The sequence below is a fragment of the Abramis brama genome (assembly GCF_963993115.1).
Source record: "Abramis brama genome assembly, chromosome: 7".
In the NCBI taxonomy this organism is placed as follows: Eukaryota; Metazoa; Chordata; class Actinopteri; order Cypriniformes; family Leuciscidae; genus Abramis; species Abramis brama.
The window spans coordinates 27,632,760-27,655,131 of NC_139969.1; the positions used below are offsets into that span (position 1 = coordinate 27,632,760).

The 22,372-nt window shown below is 37.1% G+C and overlaps 2 protein-coding genes across 2 annotated transcripts in view; one reads left to right on the forward strand and one right to left on the reverse strand.

Moving 5' to 3' along the window:
• The window catches only part of cdc73 (cell division cycle 73, Paf1/RNA polymerase II complex component, homolog), a 52,866-nt gene that overhangs the window by 19,373 nt on the left and 11,121 nt on the right, over window positions 1-22,372 (forward strand). Inside the window, exon 11 of the mRNA XM_084120815.1 lies at window positions 22,247-22,304. Within this exon, the coding sequence (XP_083976941.1) occupies window positions 22,247-22,304 (58 nt within the window). The remainder of the gene's footprint in view (window positions 1-22,246; window positions 22,305-22,372) is intronic.
• On the reverse strand, window positions 9-18,961 carry LOC311087483 (beta-1,3-galactosyltransferase 2). Its single transcript, XM_084120816.1, has 2 exons — window positions 18,900-18,961; window positions 9-6,155 (listed from the first exon to the last, which is right to left on the reverse strand). The coding sequence occupies exon 2, from the start codon at window positions 6,085-6,087 to the stop codon at window positions 4,939-4,941; it is 1,149 nt and encodes a 382-aa protein (XP_083976942.1). The 5' UTR covers window positions 6,088-6,155; window positions 18,900-18,961; the 3' UTR covers window positions 9-4,938.

Below are 22,372 nucleotides of genomic sequence, written 5' to 3' on the forward strand. Positions count from 1 at the left end.
CATATGTTATGTATCCTATTTGTTTTCGACTGTAGCCTACCTTAGATACAAACTATGAATGACAAATATTTTGTGGTAGTCAAATTTCCGGCATTTGAATTGTTTCGAATAGGGTTGGGAATCGTAAGAAATTTTCCGGTTCCGGTTCCCATTCATTAAAAAATATTAAAACAACTAATAAAAAAATAGTAGTAAGGGAAAAATCCCAAATGAGTTTAACAGACTGGTAATGTCAACAAATGCATATTATTAAGCAATTTTTGCAAAAAATATAATTTTTTTCTGAAGGAAAATAAAAAAATTCTGCATTCTCTAGAATAATTTGGGACCTCTCCTATAGCTTATTGTATCTCCAGCAGTGGAGAATACCCTCTCAGAAGGGGTAGAATATGCTTGAACACCCATGTAAGATGTGTGTAGAACAGATTATTTTTTAAATCGTTTTGAATGATTGATTCATAAAGACTTTACTTTTTTAATTACTGGATAAATCAGCGCTCTAGCAGTTAATAAACAGAACTGCGTGCGTCTTGCGGAAGAACATTGTTGCCGGAGCTACTTCTCTCTATTTATGTCTATGACGAGTCACGCAGGCACTGGGCTACTGGGCTACTCCGCAGCGGCTGCGATCCGCCAGTCCGAGTATACACCAGGGTTCCTACGTTTTGAAAAAACCTGGAAAAGTTATGGAATTTGAAAAATGCAAATCAGTTTTTGTGTGTGTTTTTAGTAATTGTTGGTTTGGTGCCCGTGAAAGAGACTGTGAATGCATTGAATTCAGGGAGCAGGCTAGGTTACTACAAATGATGGCTGTGAATAAACTATAATATTCAGAAGTAAAGAGTGTAGCTGACTGAGTGTTTATGAATACCACAACCTTCTAAGTGCTAGTGCAAAATGCCTGTGCAAAATCAGTTTTTGAGTGTGTTTTTAGTAATTGTTGGTTTGGTGTGTTTGAGTGCTCATTGTTACAATTACACAGCAAAAGTTCAGTGACATTTTTATTTGTGCATGGTAGAAAGCACACAGTGAACTCTGAGAAAACGCTATGCTTGAGGAAACAGTTTGTGAATAGGCTACTACAAATGATGCCCGTGAAAGAGACTGTGAACACATTGAATAGGATATGTTTAGTTGGTGAATAGCATAGGCTACTATTACACAGCAGCGATAACGTTAAGCGCACCAGAATGAAATATAATATTCAGAAGTAAACAGCATAGCTGACTTACAGATTCAGTTAACATCCACAAATGAATAAGCGCGTCGATTCAGGGAGCAGTGCAAAGTGCCCGTGCAAAATCAGTTTTTGTGAGCTGATCGCCGTCAAAAAAGTTCAGGAGATATTTCTTAGTGATGGCTGATTTCAACAGTTTCAATATGATAGCATTTTGGAAAAAAAAGTGTCATGAATTTATTGCATTTTTAGGGAAAAATAATCCGTTTTTATAATAAATCTTTGAAAATCCAAATCTGGATTTGAATTTTTTATGATATTATAACCTAAAGATGCTATGTGAAAGTTTGAAACAGAAAATAGTCGTTTTCATCTTGCCACTTTCTTGGTAAAGAAAACACATTTTTACTAAAATTAATCAAAATGGATTTATCACGTTCTGGAACCAAACTATAATATTTAGAAGTAAACAGTGTAGCTGACTGAGTGTTTATGTCAGAATGTTTATTTTTAAACCACAACCTTCTTGGGGCTTCTTTGAACGATACAACCCTCTAATGTCAGAATGTTTATTTTTAAACCACAACCTTTTAAAAATGATATATTTAACGATATCTTTAGCATTTCTCACCCAAACAACGTCAAACTTGGCACTGCACTTACTCGTTCCCGTGGCAAGACACCTGTCAAATTTCAAATCCATCGGACTAACGGTTCGAGAGATATGTGGTTAACAGACATACACACACACAGACACACACACAGACAGACAGACGTTTCTGTAATTTATAGATAGATGAGCCGTTTGAACGAATCGGTTGAAATTACTCCAACAACAAGCTTATTAAGACAGTGACTTGCCGCCAGCTACTGGTGGTTTTAGTTTCATATTTAAAGTATCTTTTAATTAAAACGTTAAAATTATAAATCATTTCATTTAAATATTGAATAGCTTTATTTATGCAATTGTAAATGAAGTGTAAATGTAGTAGGCTAATGCCAGTTTTGATGCCGCTTCTGTGTCAGCTCTAATGTCGACTGACATTTTCAGGAATACATAGTCATGGAAATGTGCCGAAAAGTCATGGAAAAGTCATGGAAAAGTATTGGTTAAAATTTGTATGAACCCTGATACATGCTTATTGCAGGCTTAACGTAGTAATTCAGGATAAGACAAAAACACGGTTTGAAAAAAAGGCATTCATGATGCGCTCATTGTAGGCTATAGCTACATTTTGTAAATTCTGAACACAAAATTCTGAACACAAAAAAATTATTCATGCGTCTTTATGAATGTTTTGAAGCATCAGCTGTAATCGATACACTCGTTATTTGAAGGCAGCGACTTTCAAAAGGTGATTTACTCTATTTTGGTTGTCGTAGACATCAGTGTTTATACTCTAATTATAAACTTTTATCTCAGTACTTCTGTGATCATTTGAATATTTGTAACATAAATATCGATAGGCTACTGTGTGATTGTAAAGCTGTTTCATATTGACAACTGCTCTCTCTGGGTCAGCGACAGCGCAAACAGATTTGAATGTTCAGGGGTGAGGTTTTTGTAATTTAGGATAAGATCGCGTGGGTGTTTGAATCAATATCTTTTAAAGATTAATCGTGCAGCTCTGTCTACTCTCTCTCTCTCTCCGTTGATATCTGACGCAAAACGTATTTGAGGAGCGCGAGGGCTTTATTCATTACTATTTTTATGAGGTGAGACGTCGCTATTAAAGGATAAGCTCCCAGCACTTCACCAAAACAGCGCACCAGAACCGTTTTCGGAACCGAAACTTAGGAATTTCGCACGGTTCCGGTATTTTTTCAAAAACCCTACCGGTTCTGGATAAGAACCGGTTCTCGGTTCCCAACCCTAGTTTCGAATGAATGAACTGGTTGTTAAACCATGGCCCCATTGTATGACACATGGCAACTGTATTTAAAGGAAGGTGTTTTGTCTCAGCTGAAACTGCTACTTGGTCCATAGCACTTTAAAAAATAAAAATAAAAAAAATAATTGAATTAAGTTTGTTGCTCAGTCAGTACTTTACATTTGCATGTGTTGTAATTCACTGTTTTTGGTCAATTTAATCAAAAAAGTAGTCAAAGATCAAGTTTGTTTTTAACCATTTTAAACTTGGACCTTAAGGTTTAGATGTACTCTCAGCGAAGTGTTTTGTTTCTCTTTGTTCTTAACTTTGGGGTAAACGGAAGTTTTAAATACCTGAACAATTTACTGTTTTCAAATGTTCTAATGTCACCCGGGCTGCGCTGCAGTGCCGGGAGCAGTAAGAATATGTAAATATGTAATTTTCTGGACATTGTTCTCTAACGCAACACACAACAACAAAAATAAGTGATAAGAAAAGTGCAATTAAAGCATCTGATCATAGGGATGTGGATATACCCATTTTAAAGGCTTGCTGCCGATATTACAAACTGCACCTTTAAGTATATATATATTTTTAAAAAAAAGTGTCAGTTCTTCAATTTCAGAAATTAGAATTTCTACTATAAAGAAGCTCTCCAGTGTGTTCACTTTCTGACCTCGATGGACTGAGTGAAGAAATAAACTGTAATGAGGTTCAATGTTGTGGGAAGAAGGAGGTGGGAACCAGCGAACATTCAAGAAACTTTAATATCAAAAATAAAACAAATGCAAAACAAAAGTAAAAGACAGCAGCCCCTCACGGAAAACTGCTGTTACATCAAATAAAACATAAACATCAAATAAAATCCAGGCCTGGCCTCTCTCTATCTCCACTGTGGTCGCTCCTCCTTTATGCTTCCGCTCCTCCGTGAGAGATACGAGACTGGTGCATTGCGCAGGTGTCGCTCATTATCAATCATGCCACCGGCCTCGCGCCATTCTCCCACGGTCCTCGGCCTTGTCCTGCTCGCCACATAAACCTAAAAAGATTTCCATGGCAAAGAAGGTGAAGCCCCAGAGCACACCTATCCTTTAAGTGATCATCATGGATCAATAGCAGTTTGAAGGCGTTTAACAGCCGGTGAAAGTTTGCACTGTTTTGAACATCTGAAACGAATAACATACAAACTTCTTCACAGTCAGACTTCGTTTAAAATTATGTCACACTTGTTTGCTCAATTTCTCTAGACTTATATTGTGGATTTGAGAAATCGCCCATTTTCACACTGAAATGTTGATTTTACTTGACACAAAATGGCACCAAACTTTTTACCAAGGTTTTTTAAAACCTTTGTCACTTCCTCTGCATTTACCCAGTTAGAATTTAGTTTAGTTTGAGCACGTTATATTTGATTGAAGCTTATTGTTGAATTTGACCTTAGGACTCTGGAAGTATGTGTATAGGTAGATGTTTCAGGAGCTGTAAGAGGTCTCTCTTTACTGTACTGACCATAACATGAATGTCAAGATTTTGCTGTCTGTTGAGGGATAAATGAGGCACTTGTGGCCATTTTGTGGACCAAAAGGTGCCCTGATTTTCTTCATTATAGCTGTAATATCTCAAAGGACTTTTTTTCTGCTTATTTACAATCCTGATTGATCACAAAAACCAATGCTCAAAACCCACAACTGCATATTTTTATACCCATTTAACTAGTCAGATATGTGAAGATAACCCATCTTTAATATTACATAATGAAAAACTGTTAATCAAAAAAAACAAAAGTTGTACATAACCCTGATGTGATCTAATGTTATACTTGTTAAGATCCACCCCCCAAAAAAAACACACCAATAAAGCATGGCGAAATCTGTCCTTTTACCCTGTCGTCTAGCAGGGATTGTGTTTGTTGCTCTGCAGGTCCTGCCAGTACTGGATCAGCTCATTGGGGTGAAACCAATGGGAAGTGATCAGTTTGCTGTACGTACAGCTGGAGTACTGCACTCGCCAGTGATTAAACAGCTGATTGTTTGGTGGTGGCACTGGCTTTATCCTCAGTTTAGCTAGACAGATACCCACATACACATCTTCTAAATGCAGCCTGGGTATGCTCAGAGACGCCACATATATTCTCTTAGCCACGTCACCTGAGAAGACGTACCCAGTTCCCGAACAAAAGGTGGGGTATCGCCTACCATGGTACATTTCTGGGGGCATATACCATTTACTCTCTTTGTTTCGGTTTGGGGAGAAGTCTGTCATGAGATATCCTGTGAAATACTTTTGTGTTAGTTGTCCCATGGGCTTGAGGAATTTTTGGACGAGGTATTCAGTGTTGACAAACATGTCACTATCTGTCTTCATGACATATGTGGCCTCTGGACAATACTTTGTGATCCAGTACATCCCCATCAGCGTTTTGAGGGTAAGGTTGTTGTAAGTATCCCTGTAATCTTGCTGGATGATGTCATGATGCTGTCGACTTTCATCCTCTATTGTGTGCTGTAGTTTGCTGCCATTTCTTTGGGTGTCATTATTTACACCAATGAAGAACAGACGGATGAAACCCAAGTCCCCTGCCATACTTTCACTGCCCCACGTTTTTCTGATGGCGTCCCGGGCGTCTGTATTCTTGGGCTCAACTGAAATCAAAAGCACTAAGAAAGGTGCTCTCAGGAGACATGCGTTCGGCTCATTAAGGATGTACTCGTAAGGCTCAATTTTAAGTGTCCTCGCTGCTCTCATCTCATTACTTGAACTGATGTTCAAAACATCCAAATATGAGATTACATTTTCCTGTGTTATTAGTGGTGCAGGGGTCGCTTCTAGCTCTCTCAACCCGTTTGGATTCATCGTGGTTGAGTTGTTGAAGATTTTCGTGGTTTGGGGCCATTGAGTAGCAAACATCTCCTGGGGGATTTGACAGGGCCAAATGTAATGAGTAATGTAATGGCCATGAGTAATGAGGCATCCCACAAACACGAGCAGAATGAGAAAAAGGGAAACCCTTTGGTATCTGTTCCTCAGCTTCAATCGCATGATCTCTTTAGGTTCTTTGGATTTGTCAAGCCTCTCCGAATAACATACGAGTCCAAATATGCGAAAATCTGCAAGTAAGAAAGGGGATGATTTTTATTTGCTAAAGTACTACACAAAATTTGCAATACATTTTACATATGTATATTATGGGTTTGTAAGCCCGTCTATTAGTCCAATGGAGGTCTCCAATAATACGGGTTAAGGTTTTTGCGCGTTTCTTGTCTTTCCTTTTACGCAACACAACAAAGATTAAATGAAATACATTTTCTCACATGTATTGACTCGTTATTTCATCTGACTCCATAAATGAAAAAGGTTTTAATGATATCTGGGCAGTAAGCGAATGTTTGATTATTCTTTTAACTCTTTAATTATGTTTTACCAGCTCAGATTAGGAAGCTATTTCACTTACAGGTCCTTGCATCTTCCGCAGGTCTCACGACACAATCTCGCCAGTTTTGTTCATCAAACAGAGGTAATTGGCTAATATCTTAGACGGTCGGATTCACCCTTACACAATCAAAGATACTACGATTAGCCCCTATGGAATTGCATACACTTGAACTTAATTTAATCAGTTTACTTCAGTAGAGGTTTTGGCCACTATAGTCCAGGTAAAGTAACTCATTTTGGAGCCAAAAATAGAACTAATTGTAAAAGAATTTTTTTCAGCATAGACCATTTCTATGAGGTGTTCAGAACAACATACTAAAAGTCCTAAGAAATCCTAGTTGAGGAAATATGTTAAATTCTCATCAATGGCAACAATACCAGGCAACAATACACCCCAATGGGGCTATTTTTTTCCTTTACTCCTATCAAAATGAAACTTTACACAATGAAAGTACCCATGAAAAGTAAAAATTTTTGTATTACAAGTTTCTTTGAAAATGAATTTTAATATGCAAATGAGCTATACACTAATCGAATAGGCTACCCAAAATACACCCGCATAGGCTTAATTTTTTCCTTTACTCCTACCACAATAAAACTTTACACAATGAAAGTCTACAAGGAAAGTAAAACATTTTGTATTAGAAGTTTCTTTGCAAATGAATTTGAATATGCAAATGAGCAATATACTAATCGAATATGGCCAAAATACACCCTAATGGACTTATTTTTTCCTTTACTCCTATCACAATCAAACCTCACACAGTGAAAGTATACATGAAAAGTAAAATTTTTGTTTTACAAGTTTCTTTGAAAAATCTATTTTAAATATGCAAATGAGCTCAACACTAGGCCTAACTGACTTATGGCCAAGAAACCATAGTCACAAGTAGAAAAAACAGGGGCCAAATAACTAACACATTCATGTCCATTCAGTAAGTTAACCTATGCATAAACACGATAAATTTGAAGTCACTTGCCACACTTACCTGGGTCACTTGCCACAAAAAGACTTCTATTGACCTTAAGAATTGATTGCACAATCTTGCCTCCAGTTGCTTTCTAAATTCTATTTATTTTATTTATTTTTGTGAACAAGCCTTACCTAATGACATTCCCCCACAGATAACATCAGAAGAAAGTCAGAATAGCCATCTTAGTCATTAGTAACGTGGTGAGATTATATTTTGGCCTGGTAGATTTACAAATGATTGGTATTGTTGTTAAGATTTCGAGATTACAGGCAGAAGTCATTCTTACCAACTAAACGATTCACTCTCTCACAGAAGACAGATGAAAAACCAGATAGACACACTTTCCAGACATTCCAGCTCTTTAAAATAATTTTGCCAGACAGCAAAACTTCTTCTCTTTTTGTAGTTAGTAAGTATTTCAGACCAGGCGGGCCACACATCAGACTTCCACCGTTTGTAAAGTTGCTTTGCGGTGTTATAAGAAGCTTGGGCTGATGTATTTGTCATACATATGAATGGTGTTTCTGCCTTTGCAAATTAGTGTGGCACTCATGTGCATATTCAAATTAATTTCAAAAGAAACTTGTTATACAAAAAAAGCTACTTTTCATATATATTTTTACTATGTAAATTTTTCTTGTGGTAGGAGTAAAGGAAAAAATGAAGCCTATTTGCGTGTATCTTGGGCATATTCGATTAGTGTATAGCTCATTTGCATATTAAAATTCATTTTCAAAGAAACTTTTACTTTTCATGCGTACTTTCATTGTGTAAAGTTTCATTTGGTCCCACTTTATATTAAAGGTGATCTAAGTAACTTTTTTACCTTAACTGAACAGCTTCGGAGTCATTGGAATGGTTCTATTACTTATTTCGGGTTGAATGGTGGTCATTTCGCACCCCCCGGTGCCTGTGAGCGGAAAATCCGCACTTGCAACTTTGAGCCGGCGGGTTAAGTACATAGTACTTAACGCCACTTAATATAAAGTGGGACCTTCATTTTGATAGGAGTAAAGGAAAAAAATAGCCCCATTGGGGTGTATTGTTGCCTGGCCTTATTGGCACACATCTCGGATTGATGAGAATTTAACATATTTCCTCAACTAGGATTTCTTAGGACTTTTAGTATGTTGTTCTGGACACCTCATAGAAATTGTCTATGCTGAAAAAAATTATTTTACAATTAGTCTGTCGTAAAACGCTACTTTGCCTGGACTACTATTACAGATAGAGATTTCAAATGTTAAGAGAAGTTCAAATTTTGGATAAATCAAAAATAGGTCTGTACATTTAAGTCGTGATATGGACTAGTGACTATGCATATTAAACCACAAATAGACTATTTAAATATTAAGTCTGCATGCATCTGTGTGAATGCATATTTGTAATTCGTATTTGTTTTTCTTGCCTGTATGTTGTATTTATTGCTTGGTTTTTTTTTTTTTAACTCTTTCTTAACTTTCATTGAGGGAACTAATTGAAATGTATAGAAAGACAAGAGTTAGTTTTATAGAAAATGGTATGTTCCAATTAACTAAAGGTGGGAAAATTATGCATTTAAGGCCATGTCCACACTAATACATTTTCGTTTGAAAACGCATCTTTTTCTCTCCATTTTGGCCTTCCGTCCACACTGAGACAGCGTTTTTATTAAAGAAAACAAACCTTTTTGAAAACGCCCTCCAAAGTGGATAAATTTGAAAACGCCCTTTTCGCGTTGTAGTGTGGACTGTCAAAACAGAGGTATTTAAAAACGATGACTGAAGTTTAGTCATGAGACGCATATTGTATCAATAGATATTCATGTTTATAACGGTATTGTGCCTGTTATGTGCTCTTTTCAAAAATATCCGGATTGATGTAGACATAGCCTTAGTGTTTAGAAGTGAGGCACGGGGGAACAGAGAGGAGTTTGGAGCTTAATGCAAAGGTTGTTAATGCTGCTGTCTCCAACAGTTCGTGAGAGAAGTTGGTGCTAGTTTTAGTACCTCAACACAGTGCTAGTTTTTACACTTGTTTTTGTAGCCATTTTTAGGGCCCAAGCCCTGAAAGGGCGAAGGCCCTATTGTTTTCGTTAGGATTATTATTAGGGCCCAAGCCCTGAAAGGGCGAAGGCCCTATTGTTTTCGGTAGGATTATTAGGGCCCAAGCCCTGAAAGGGCGAAGCTGGGACACGGGCGTGGCAGGGGAGCTCAACAGCGCCCCCTTGAACGGGGTCCGAAAACTTGGTCCATAAATCAAACATGCTTGCATGTAATAATATGAAACTCGGTACACATATAGATCTCATCGGTTAGGGTGGGTTACTTTTACTTTTTATGCCAGCCCAACAGGAAGTCAGTTATTAAGGGTTGTTTGGAAACGCATGGTCTGGTATTTGAAACACTTCTCCTAGAGAATTCACCCGATCACCACCAAACTCAGTGTGCATGAAGTCAAGACATTGAGGATGAAAAATTGCCAGGGGATTTCGTTCTTCGTTTTCGAATAGGCCCTGTTGTTTTCGGTAGGATTATTTTTTTCTATTATTATTAGGGCCCAAGCAACAACTCTGCTGTACGTTGCTGTAGTACTTCCAACATGATCTAACTCTAATACAGTATGCATTGTAGTTATATACATTCCAAGGGGGAGGGATTACATAGAGGTGGCGATTCTGAACAAAGCATGCAAATTAAGTATACAGGTTAAGGTAACACCCTAGACTGAGGGTCTGGCCCATTCTAATTCAATCAGCATAAGGCTCCAAGAGCCATTTGGGTCCGAAAGCCATTTGCAGAACAAAAGGTGAGATTCTCAGTAGTTATATACTTGTAGTTATATACATTCCAAGGGGGGAGGGATTACATAGAGGTGGAGATTCTGAACAAAGCATGCAAATTAAGTATACAGGTTAAGGTAACACCCTAGACTGAGGGTCTGACCCATCCTAATTCAATCAGCATAAGGCTCCAAGAGCCATTTGGGTCCGAAAGCCATTTGCAGAACAAAAGGTGAGATTCTCAGTGAATCATTCGTGTGCTAATCCCATCAGTCTGACAATAAGGAGAGAACAGAAATTGCAACTTTGCTGAGATCTTAACCTTAAAAGATTCTTTACCATGATGTTATGTACAGAAGCATATTTGAAATAGATTCTTAAATTTGTAACCCTTCAGTCCCCCGTTTGAGAGTTCTTAAAAACTCTCACAAAATACAAATTTAGACACTTAAAAGTTCATTCTTGTAACTTGAAAAAGTTACAGGCACAAGCATGATCTGTGTTGTTCATCTGTAATTGCATGCTGACACAGAAACAAAACATGCAATTTAGGGTCCGTGAATTCTCTGCGTTGTGTATTTTTCATTTTCTTTTGTGATAGTTCGTTCAGCAGTTGTCGTCTTGAGGTTGTGGCTTCATATGCAGGTGAGACGGTCGTTGCATATGGGGCTCGGGACAAGTGTTTATCTGCACAGAGTAAGAAAGAAAACAAGAGACGACAGAGCAGTATTTCTTCAAACACTAGGGTTGTAGCAGTATTTGTTTAAATACGGGTTGTATCGTTTTCAGAGTCTGCTTTTGTTGTGTCATTCTTTCCCTATTTCTTAATTTATTTGACACCTATGGACCAGTGAGGTGGGGATCAGGGGGGATGAGGAAATCTTCACCACATGGCTGACCCCCGAGGCCTATTGCACTTTGGTTCTTCCATGGGCTCCGCACTGATCTGTGTGTCCTATTCTGTCCCTGTTGTGTGCACACTGTAGAGTGTGTGAGAAAATTGGCACATTTCCATTCTCCAGTGAAACATCAGTCCTAGTAGGCATCATAACAAAGGATGGTTGTCTGATTGTAATGTTCTGCAGTATAACATTTAAGGCTGTGAGTATACTGAATGTCCCCCAAACAAAGGCTGTGACAGTCAATAAGTCTTTCATCTTTGTTGTAAGTTACTGGGGAGATTAAGCAATCACAGCCCAAATGGTTAACACCTCAAAAAGCTTACCCACGAGTCCAATGACGAGGGGAGGGGTTGCTTCAAAGTAGCAAACAAATGTAGTAAAAGCTGCATAACATTGTTAACTTGTCTTAAGTTATTTTTGTTTTTTCTACATTCTTTTCCAAAATGTCCGTGCTTGCCACAGTAAGAACAACTGGCTTCTCTAGGACTTTTGCGTTTCTTTTTCTTCTCTGAGTTGACCATAACAGAAACTGCTGCAATTCTTACTCTCTCTTTGACATCAGAGTCTCTTTCCCAAGTAACTAAACTGTCCAAGTTGTCTTGCAGGGTTCTTGTACACCATGTGATGTTTAAGTAAGGGAACGCCTTTCTGTGTTCTGGCAAAAGACAATGAAACCATGTGCGAACCAAAGGGCCATTATCACCTAACACCTTCTCTGGCGTGTCTGCAATTCCACTGTACACTGCAGCTGACTGACAGAATCGTTCTGTGTACTCACAAACAGTTTCACCCTTCTTCTGTACACAATTAGTAATTTTCGACCAATCGATTTTGGGTCCTAAGATATTCTTTAGGATTTTCAAAACACCTTCTCTCAAATCGCCTTTACTGACATGTTGCAGTTTGGAAGTAACAGCAGACTCAAAACTGTTGAATTCAGATTCAGTTAGAATTTGTGATATCAGCTGTGTAACTTCTGCCAACGACATGTCATAAAGACGCATTTTACTGATCAATGCTTTTCTAAATTCAGAAAAATGTGTGCGTGCTGAGGGTAAACTCTGGGAGAGTCTATCTATATCCTTAGGACCTAAAGATGTTTTGACAAAAGTTTGTATTTGGACAACAGAAGAGTTGGGAGTAACACTTTCAGTTCCCTGAGATCTTCTCCTAGCCCCACAAACCTGCACTGAATCTACAGGCTGATCAGTTACTGATTGGACGGCTACATCTGTTTCAAAGAAAGCTTTTAAGTCAGGATAATTGTTATCAGGCTGACTAACTTCTTCCACATCAGTTTTTTCTGCATCTTTGTTGCGGTTTACTTTCTTAGTCACAGAAGATAATCTAGTACGGAGCTCTTTGATCTGTTTCTCTAGCTCTGAGTTGCGCTTAGACTGTTCTGTAGCTAGTGTTAAACCAAATTCTCTGTGACAACAGATAATACCTTTCACATTGTTCTTGCGAATACTTTCTCCTAGTATCTTCTTACAATCTTCAATTGACCATACTTTGTCTGGATCAATGCCAAATTTCTTTGTTAAATTCAATCTGACTGGCTCAGTCACGATGGAGTCCATGTGCTCTGATAACAAAGACTTGAATTCACTATCTGTCCAAAAAGGTGTAATCTGTCTAGTACTTTTCCTAAACATTTTGTGAATTTCTGTTACCACAAACAAACACTAAAAAAACTTCTCTCTACTGTCTTACAAACAGAGGGTACAATCTTATTAGCACATGACGCTAAATTTCTCTAGCTTACAGATAGGTCTTCTCTAGCAAGAGCATACACACAATATTAACATGCAACTGTTAATCTTCCCTGCCAACAACAGAGGATAAATTTCATCTCTAAAAGAAAAACTTTTTAGAGGCTTATCTTTAGTTAACCAAACTCTACAGCTGTTTAACTTCTTCTCTGAACGGCGCAGAGGAAAAACACATTTGTACTGGTCTGCATTGGTTCTTTGAATGGAGTGAAACTCACTGAATCGTTGGTTGTACAGAAAGATTTCGTCTGGAACTCAGTCAGCTTTGTTGAGATCTTTGAGCTTGAAGTTTCAAGATTCAGTCTGGAACTCAGTCAGGCATTGAGATCTTTTTGGAGCTTGAAGTTTTCAATCTGGAGGAAGCTGGAAAGATTCAGTCTGGCAATCTTTGTCAGATCTTTTGTTGAGCTTGAAGTTTTAAGATTCAGTTCTTTGAGCTTAAAATTCTTTGAGTTTCTTTTTTCTCCATCCGGGTCACAGGGCACCATCTGTTGTAAAGTTTTCTTTCATCGAAGCAGAGACCAGGAGACAGTTGGGATCGCGTTCAACGGAAGTTATTCTTTATTGAGAACTCCACTGTACGTTGCTGTAGTACTTCCAACTAGGGATGGGACGGTATGAAAATTTAATATCACGATAATAGTGACCAAAATTATCGCGATTATCAATATTATCACGGTTTTGTTAAAACGAGATGAAAGTGTTCAAAAAGAGTTGATGCTCACACTGAAGACATTTCAACAAGTTTTATATTTGAAAATCAACAAACAACAAATAAAACAAGCAGCTCTATGCACTTTTTAAAGCATTTCCTTCCTTATAATGACGGTCGTCAATAGCAACGCATTATAAGACCGCGCACATGCATTGTAACGGCCACCTAGTGTTAAGTAGTGTTCATGACATGAATGTGGATGTGCCTTTAAGATAACTTCTTCTATGGCGTACGTTAATGTATGCATGCTGTTTTTATGTGAGCGCGCACGCACAGTGAGAGTGAGATTGATCACGCAAAGAGGAAGATGACCGCTCTACTGCTGACCGTTGTTTTATTATAATGTGTTTACTTTGATTTGTAGCGTGTTTTAGAGTGTTTTCTTTTCCCTTTTAACATTCGCTCTTCGACATGTATGTGAAGAGTGTGCTTAACTGAGAGAAAACATCTATAAAAGTCTCGTGGAACTACCAGTTCATTTGCACTGTCTTGTATTCTTCATCTGGGCAGACTTCAAACTCTCTGACAGACGTTACAACATGTATCACAATGGACGCGCTCTCTCGTTTCATTCAAATACAACTTGCCGTCTTGCGTCTCCGTTTTTAATTGTATTGAAAATGAATAAATCAGAGTTGATTTATTGTTTATAGAGTTTGATAATATTGTTGTGATCATCTTGTCTGAACGATTGTTTTGTAGCCTACGCTGTACATGATTTATAAAAAGGTAAGAAAAGATTAATCTCAATTCATTGTCCCCGTAATTAGCCTATGTGGTAAAAAAAAATATCGGTGTAATAAGTGTATAATGAATATAAATTATTATCCCTTAAATGTCACTCTTAATAGTCTTGTTTGAACTTGTTCGTTCGTCTTTGGCTAAGCCACTTGCTGCGAACTTTTATTTGCGGAAGCCTCACGTTTATTGATATAAAATAGTTAAACTTAAAACAACATTTCATGCCCAGTTATTTCCCAGACATAGTTTTGGTATTGAGGTCAAAGTTAACTTGCCTTGCGTTCGCTATACAACAGTCGGTGATGGTCACACAAGACGACTCGGCAGATCTGAAGTTATTGCAGCGACTTTTTCTTGTGCATGTTCTGCTGACAGGGTGACCATCCTCGATTAAGTTTCCCTCAGGACTTTTGTTAAAGCCAAAATATGACCACACATCAGAATTGGTTCTTTTAAAAGGCTGAAAATTCTCCCGAGCACGGTCACTGCCTTCCGCAATTCCTTCTTGAATAAAAAAAATAACATTGCGCCTGCGGCTGCGTCAGACTGTTGCTGGCTGAACAGGATCTAAAATCGCGATAATCAAACACGGTTTTAATGATAATTAAATTTTAAACGATATTACTAACCGTCAGTACATTTTATCGTGGTTTATCGTAAAACCGGTAATCGTCCCATCCCTACTTCCAACATGATCTAACTCTAATACAGTATGCATTGTAGTTATATACATTCCAAGGGGGAGGTATTACATAGAGGTGGAGATTCTGAACAAAGCATGCAAATTAAGTATACAGGTTAAGGTAACACCCTAGACTGAGGGTCTGGCCCATCCTAATTCAATCAGCATAAGGCTCCAAGAGCCATTTGGGTCCGAAAGCCATTTGCAGAACAAAAGGTGAGATTCTCAGTGAATCATTCGTGTGCTAATCCCATCAGTCTGACAATAAGGAGAGAACAGAAATTGCAACTTTGCTGAGATCTTAACCTTAAAATATTCTTTACCATGATGTTATGTACAGAAGCATATTTGAAATAGATTCTTAAATTCAAGCCCTGAAAGGGCGAAGGCCCTATTGTTTTCGGTAGGATTATTTTTAGGGCCCAAGCCCTGAAAGGGCGAAGGCCCTATTGTTTTCGGTAGGATTATTATTATTATTATTATTATTATTATTAGGGCCCAAGCCCTGAAAGGGCGAAGGCCCTATTGTTTTCGGTAGGATTATTATTATTATTATTATTATTATTATTATTAGGGCCCAAGCCCTGAAAGGGCGAAGGCCCTATTGTTTTCGTTAGGATCATTTGTTATTAGGGCCCAAGCCCTGAAAGGGCGAAGGCCCTATTGTTTTTGTTAGGATTATTTGTTATTAGGGCCCAAGCCCTGAAAGGGCGATAACTTTTGCATACATTAACTGATCTTGATGAAACTTCAGCAGTGTGTTGGCTGTAAGAGGCCGATCACATGGATGTGACTATTGTAAGTCAAAGTTATAGCGCCACCAACTGGCAGCAGGAAGTGTCACTTTCAAAATGCTTTGAAATCACCCTCTTATTTTTACCCGATGTGTATAATGTAAACACATGGCAGATGTAGAACTGTGAAAGGATTATTGATATCTTAGATACTGTTGCCGTGGCAACGCTTCAAACTTTAATATTCTTTTTAAATGCTTTTGAGACTCTTAGCATGCTTGAAATTGGATGAATCTCGACAGACACATCACACGTATTAGCCAGTAGACATGTGAAAAGTTTCAGAAACGGGCGTGGCAGGGGGGCTCAACAGCGCCCCCCTTGAACAGGGTCTGAAAACTTGGTCCATATATCAAACACGCTTGCATGAATTAATATGAAACTCGGTACACATATAGATCTCATCGGGCCGAACAACTTTCCCTCGGTCAATTTTACGCCAGCCCAACAGGAAATCGGCTATTATGGGTTGTTTGGAAATGCATGCTGTGGAATTTGATGTACTCCTCCTAGAGAATTCATCCAATCTCCATCAAACTCGGTGTGCATGAAGTCAAGACATAAAGGATGCTAAATTGCGGACAGATTTTTGATATCTCGAACGGTTTGGCCGTGGCGAGGAAACGAATTTATGGCGAGAAAAGAGAAACATGAAGTGTTATAACTTCTGCATACATTAACTGATCTTGATGAAACTTCAGCAGTGTGTTCGTGGTAAGAGGCCGATCAGATGGATGTAACTATTGTGAGTCAAAGTTACAACGCCACCAAGTGGCAGCAGGAAGTGTGTCACTTTCAAAATGCTTTTGACAAAAGTGGGGGGGTTAGTTTTACCAACAGTTACAAAAATCAGGACGTTTATTGGTCTCATCGAGCCGGACAACTTTCTAATTTACAGTCATTAGCTCAGACCAACAGGAAGTCAGATATTTTGGTTTTAATGTGGATTTCTTTGCAAAATCAGCCTCTGAATTTTTACCCACTCCTCTTAAGTGGTTTATTTTATTCCCACCAAACTTTTTCAACATGATGAAAATACATTAAAGATGCTAAATTGTGAACGGATAATAAATATCTCAAAACGGTTTTGCTATGGCGAGGGATTAAAGTAATGTCAAAAACAGAAAAAATTAAAAGCCTCATATCTTCTAAAAATGTAATTATACACCATTTATTTCTATATAAAATTATACAAATATCAGAACTTTTTTTTTTCAATTTAATAATTAAGTTTAAAAACAGCCAGAATGTTTTTTTAGTCCAATAAATAAATAAATCATGTCATTCATAGTGCTATACTGCCCTCTTGTGTTCAAAATCAGGTAGGCCTATTGTATCTATATAAAAATATACTAGGTATGTGACGGTGAGAATATTTTACCACCGGTTAATCAACGGGTTAATCAACAATCAATTTATATATAGTAAATACTCGCTTGGGCCCGCAATCGCTGCTCGCAGCTATATTTGTTTTTATTTTTGCTCTTATCCACTGTTGTATGAACCTTTTCCTTGCCTTTAAAGTGTTTAATTCATAATTAATGAATTCATGTTCTTTTGGAACGACCTTTAAGCGGATGCCTGGTGTGATTCTCCTTGTGACCGCTAGGGTCTCTATCACACCTTACTTAAATACATTTTGAAATATAAAAATAAATACTAAATATAAATATTTGAAATATAAATAATAAATACTGCTCAAGCTTCCATTCCATTTTGTAACAGACGTTACGTGCATGTTTTTAGCACTTCCGTCAGTGAAACGACACACTACAGCCTGCAGCCTGTAAAATGTTGAAATAAATATTAGTAAATAATGGCAACCTAAATAATATAAGAAAGTTAAATATTATTTGAAAAACACTTTTTTTTTATTTCAACACAACAGAACAAAGTGCTTTTTAAACAGTGCTTTTTAGGTGGGTAAAGGTACAGAAATAAAGTAAACAAATATAACATAACACTGCATATTCTTCACTGTATAAATTAAATGCATACGTTATTACATTGAGACATAGCTAAATTATACTGTACAACAATATATTTCTGTCACAATTACTTTGTTAAAGGTGCAATAATGGACAACTGTATTTACCTAGGCATAGGCCTAGTTGAATAATAAGAGTTCTGTACATGGAACTGATACCTGAACATGAACATAGCGTGAGCCTCAAACACCATTGTATCCTCCTTTATCTCGTACATGCAAAAGACCACTGAAAAACGTTGCTGTCAGGATCATACATATTTACACCCACAAAATTTACATATACCAGCCCATGTTCTAGGCCAGGCAGTAACATGGACCTGCACAGCAGAATCATCAGAAGTTCTGCAGGTACTGTGAAGAAGCAAGCAAGGACAATAGCGAAAATGGCAGATCATTTATATAAATCATATGTTCCAGGCTGTGCAGGAGATGTGAGCGATTTGATTTAAGTGTAATGACCTACTTTTTATTTATTCATAAAAACTTTCAACAAATTCTGTGACATTCCACATTATACAGTAAATTCCATTTCTATGACTGGATTCTGTCTGCGTTTTTCACATCGCGGAAATCATAGGGCCCTATACATATTAATCCTTATGAAAGTTACAGAAGTTATTTAGTCAAAAGTAGTGAGTGAGTTTTTATTTTTATTTTTATTTTTTTATTAACATTAAAATGCATACAGCAGCGATTTTAAATATTAGATTATAATCTTGGATTATGCAGCAGACATTATACAGCTCAGTGCCTTCACAGTTAACTAATAAACCATTGAATTGTTATATCTGTCTTTTTCATGCTATATGCAGTTGGTGTCATAATATTTACATGAAACAGCATTCACATACAAAAAAAGTTTGTTGGTGCAATTGTCAGGTTAAATACCAGCTGTAAATACGGCCACAGGTGGCTGAGGCGTTTCATTTCTTTTCCCTTCTCTTTCCCTTGTCACTAGCTAATTGTGAGTCAGAGACTAATTTCTGGCTAAACATGAAAAAGCATTCAGAGTAAATTCTTGTTTACATCAGAAACATGAATAAAAATCACACACACAGATGTCAATGTGGCATCTTAGTTTGACTTACTTCTCTTAAACCAGGATTGCTAGATAGAATGAATCCCATCAGCACCAGCGTCAGAAGATATCTGACAGTTGTGAGAAATGTTCTTTCTCTGCTTCAGGTGTCCCGTACATTTTAACAGCTGCTGCATTCCATCTTCCTCCTCCTGTAGTTGCCACTCCTTTGCTTCTTTTCTCTTCAATTATCTGCTTGTCTTCCTGTAGATTTCACAGATGATGTGCAATTTAGGAGGTCAGCGATTGGCCGTGGCTTTAGGTGTTATCCCATTCATAAATTAAATTCCTAAGACCATTAACTGCGTCTCTCTTGTCGAACGCTGACTGAGACATGATGGGATGCAGCGCGGATGAAGCTACTTTCGAATTTTCTCATGTTGCTCAGGCATCCACCCCCTATTCCTCACAGACTTCGATACCGCTTGCCTGTACAGCGATGATGTTTTGTGCTGTGCTGCTCTGCTATTCTGATCATTTGGAGAAAAGCTGGGGGAAGGGAGGTGAAAATGTGCCAACGCATGGCTCTGCTGACATCTTCGACCACACACGCACCTTTCTTTCTCCACACGACATGCATGAGCACCCTCCCTTCTGATTATAATTGCTGGTATTTATAAGTGATTTATAAATACTTTGTCTGGTACTTTGCTTCCAAGGAAATAGCAAACCCAAACTAAAACGGACAGTACATGAAGCCTTTGCGCGTAAAGCATAAGTATGGTTTTATTTGAAAGCAGACACTTTGCAGTTTATTGTAAAATCACAATTAATTATTGTCAATAATTTTTTTTTATAAATAGCTTTAAAGTTTTATGTTATTAGAATTTTTTTTTAATTAAATAAAATTGAAGTTGGTGTTGTTTTAAACTAGAAATGCATATATATATGAAGAGTTCAGATGCAAAAGCCTCTAAAGTGCCATCTGAAATTTTCTTCTAGAATGATCATTTTTATCTAGCTTGTATATTTAAGTTCAGTAATTTCACTTAAATGACAATTAATAGGTAATTTTCATTGGCTTTTAAGTGAAATTACTGAACTTAAATATACAAGCTTGATAAAAATTATAATTTTAGAAGAAAATTTCAGATGGCACTTAGAGGCTTTTACATCTGAACTCTTCATATATATATATATGCTTTTGCATCTGAACTCTTCATATATATATATTTGCTTTTGCATCTGAACTCTTCATAAATATATATATATACATTAAGTTGCTCAAGCAAGTGGTAAAATATTTAACCATTTAATAATAATAATAATAATAATAATAATAATAATAATACAATTTAATTTAATAATAATAAATTAAAACTTAAAATTGACAAAAAATGCCAACTCTCATGCCTATTCTTTTGCATTTATATTTTAATACAATAAATCTTGCATGCCAGAAAGAACTTGTTTTTCCACCTCCACGAAAAAGACGAGTGTTTATTATGTCACCTTGAGGTAAATTGTAGTTTTCCTTGCTTTACCCCAGTCTTAAAGTTAAAAGATGACTGTGAAAAATAGTAGTATTTAATTAAATACATTTATTTAAGTCTATTTTGACTATAGATCTCAAAACTCCTCCGGTAGCCCTTTAATAAAAAACGAACAGTCCCTAACCAGAACGTTAATAAAAAAAAATTGCCTATTGCTTTTCTTATGAATCTTATATGAGGTTACAAGTAGCTCCTAACTGGCAAATTTAAGAGAAACTCCTAAAAATAATGGGTGTGTCACTCATAACTTTAGACTCCTAATGTGTTTTACTAAGAGTAATTCACAAAGCATTTTAGCTCTAAAAGTTGCACCTACGTCTGGGACAGCTTAGAAGAAGAAACAAATTAATTTACCTCTTGTCTATACAAACGTGACTTCAGATTTGTTTAAAAAAACTCTCTCGTCCTTCTCGGTAGCCTAGGCTACTCGTGTAGCATGTCTTCTCACAAGCAAACACCTGTCACTCATCATCAGGCAATCATCGTATATGAATATGTCAATAATAATAATAACAACATCATCATCATCATATTATTAATGTTGACCTGGTTTGACTAACTTTTATGTGATAGCCCTATAGTCTAATAGGGGTCCTGTGCCTATCTCTGGGTTCCTAGCTTAGAAAAAGATCTACACTAAAATAGATTGTGTGTAGTATAACTTAGTTTTGCGCCGATTTGTCAATTGTTTGTTGCCCCCCCAAACAAGCCAAATGCCCCCCCAAACATGACATCCTGGTAACCCCATTGTCTGTGAGGCAAGTAGGCTACCTTATACGCTGAGTTTCGGTTCATTTATGAGACAAGCTCCAGTTCACGCGCCGGCACCTCCGTATTGTGATTATCTACTGTCTGCTATATTTACCAGGCAATTGGTTGATGAAACATTGATTAAAATTAAGATACAATTAATACAAAATGAAATTCATTTTAAAGAAAGGTTTTGTGCTTTCTGTTTGAGGTCTCTGTGAAAGTTTTGAAGCAGTCTTTTAGTGCCGCTTTCAGAGTGGTCACGTCCGTAACATTGTTTTTTCCTCATAAATGCGAACATGAAAAATAAAATAAAATGAATATTTTATGTTCTGTGGAGAGCCAACCCTTCATCTGGTGGGTAGTATTACTTTTGGTTTGCGCAGTGTAATTCATAGAATTACTAAAGAATATTTTGCCACCTAAAAGTTAAAGATTTTTTGTCAAGTCCGTAACGCTTGTGTATTTCCCTCATATTAAATATAAAATGCATGTGTAGACTGATATTTTTCTAATATCTGGACTCCTTTATTAAGGGAGTATGGATATATAAACAGACTTTTCAATATATTGGTATTAAATGCATTTTCTGAGAATTTATATTTCAAGTTTTGATTGGAAATGTCACGTCCATAACGCTGGAATTGCCCAATTTTAAAGAATGCATGCTACGTATTTTATAATGTTAACTTCAAATAATACTAATAGTAATTTAAAGATGTGGTAGCATTGGATCTGGACGGGAAGGATAACTCTGGGAGTTGGAAGGGGTGTGTCGCGATTCTGCCGTCTCACACCGCGACACAGGTTCGTGGATATGAGTGTCGCGATTTCGGTTTCATATCGCATATCGTTACAGCCCTAGACTGAACTGATATTCAGTACAAGATAGAAAGCCCAAATTACCCCCTTTGACTTTGCTTATAAAGTTTATTTTTTAAAGTCTTCTGCACTGACAAGAAGAGGTACATAAAGTGTGCATCTTTTGGGTCAAACTGATGAAAACGGATTCTCAAGGATTTTTTTGTTACTGTTTTCCTTTAGACTAATTTAAATTAACCTGACTTACCATTGCATTCATGTGCATTTTCTTTCTCTCTCTTTGTGTGTGTAGGAAGGAGCATCTGCTAGAAAGGCCCAAACACCAGCCATGCAGCCTGTTCCCAGACCAGGTATGGAAGAACTCCTTTAAGATTTAAGGAATAGTTTGTGTAATTTGATGACTATAATATTGCATATA

Coding starts and splice junctions, on each gene's coding strand:
- LOC311087483 (XM_084120816.1), bottom strand. CDS start 6,087: ATGCGATTGAAGCTGAGGAACAGATACCAAAGGGTTTCCCTTTTTCTC.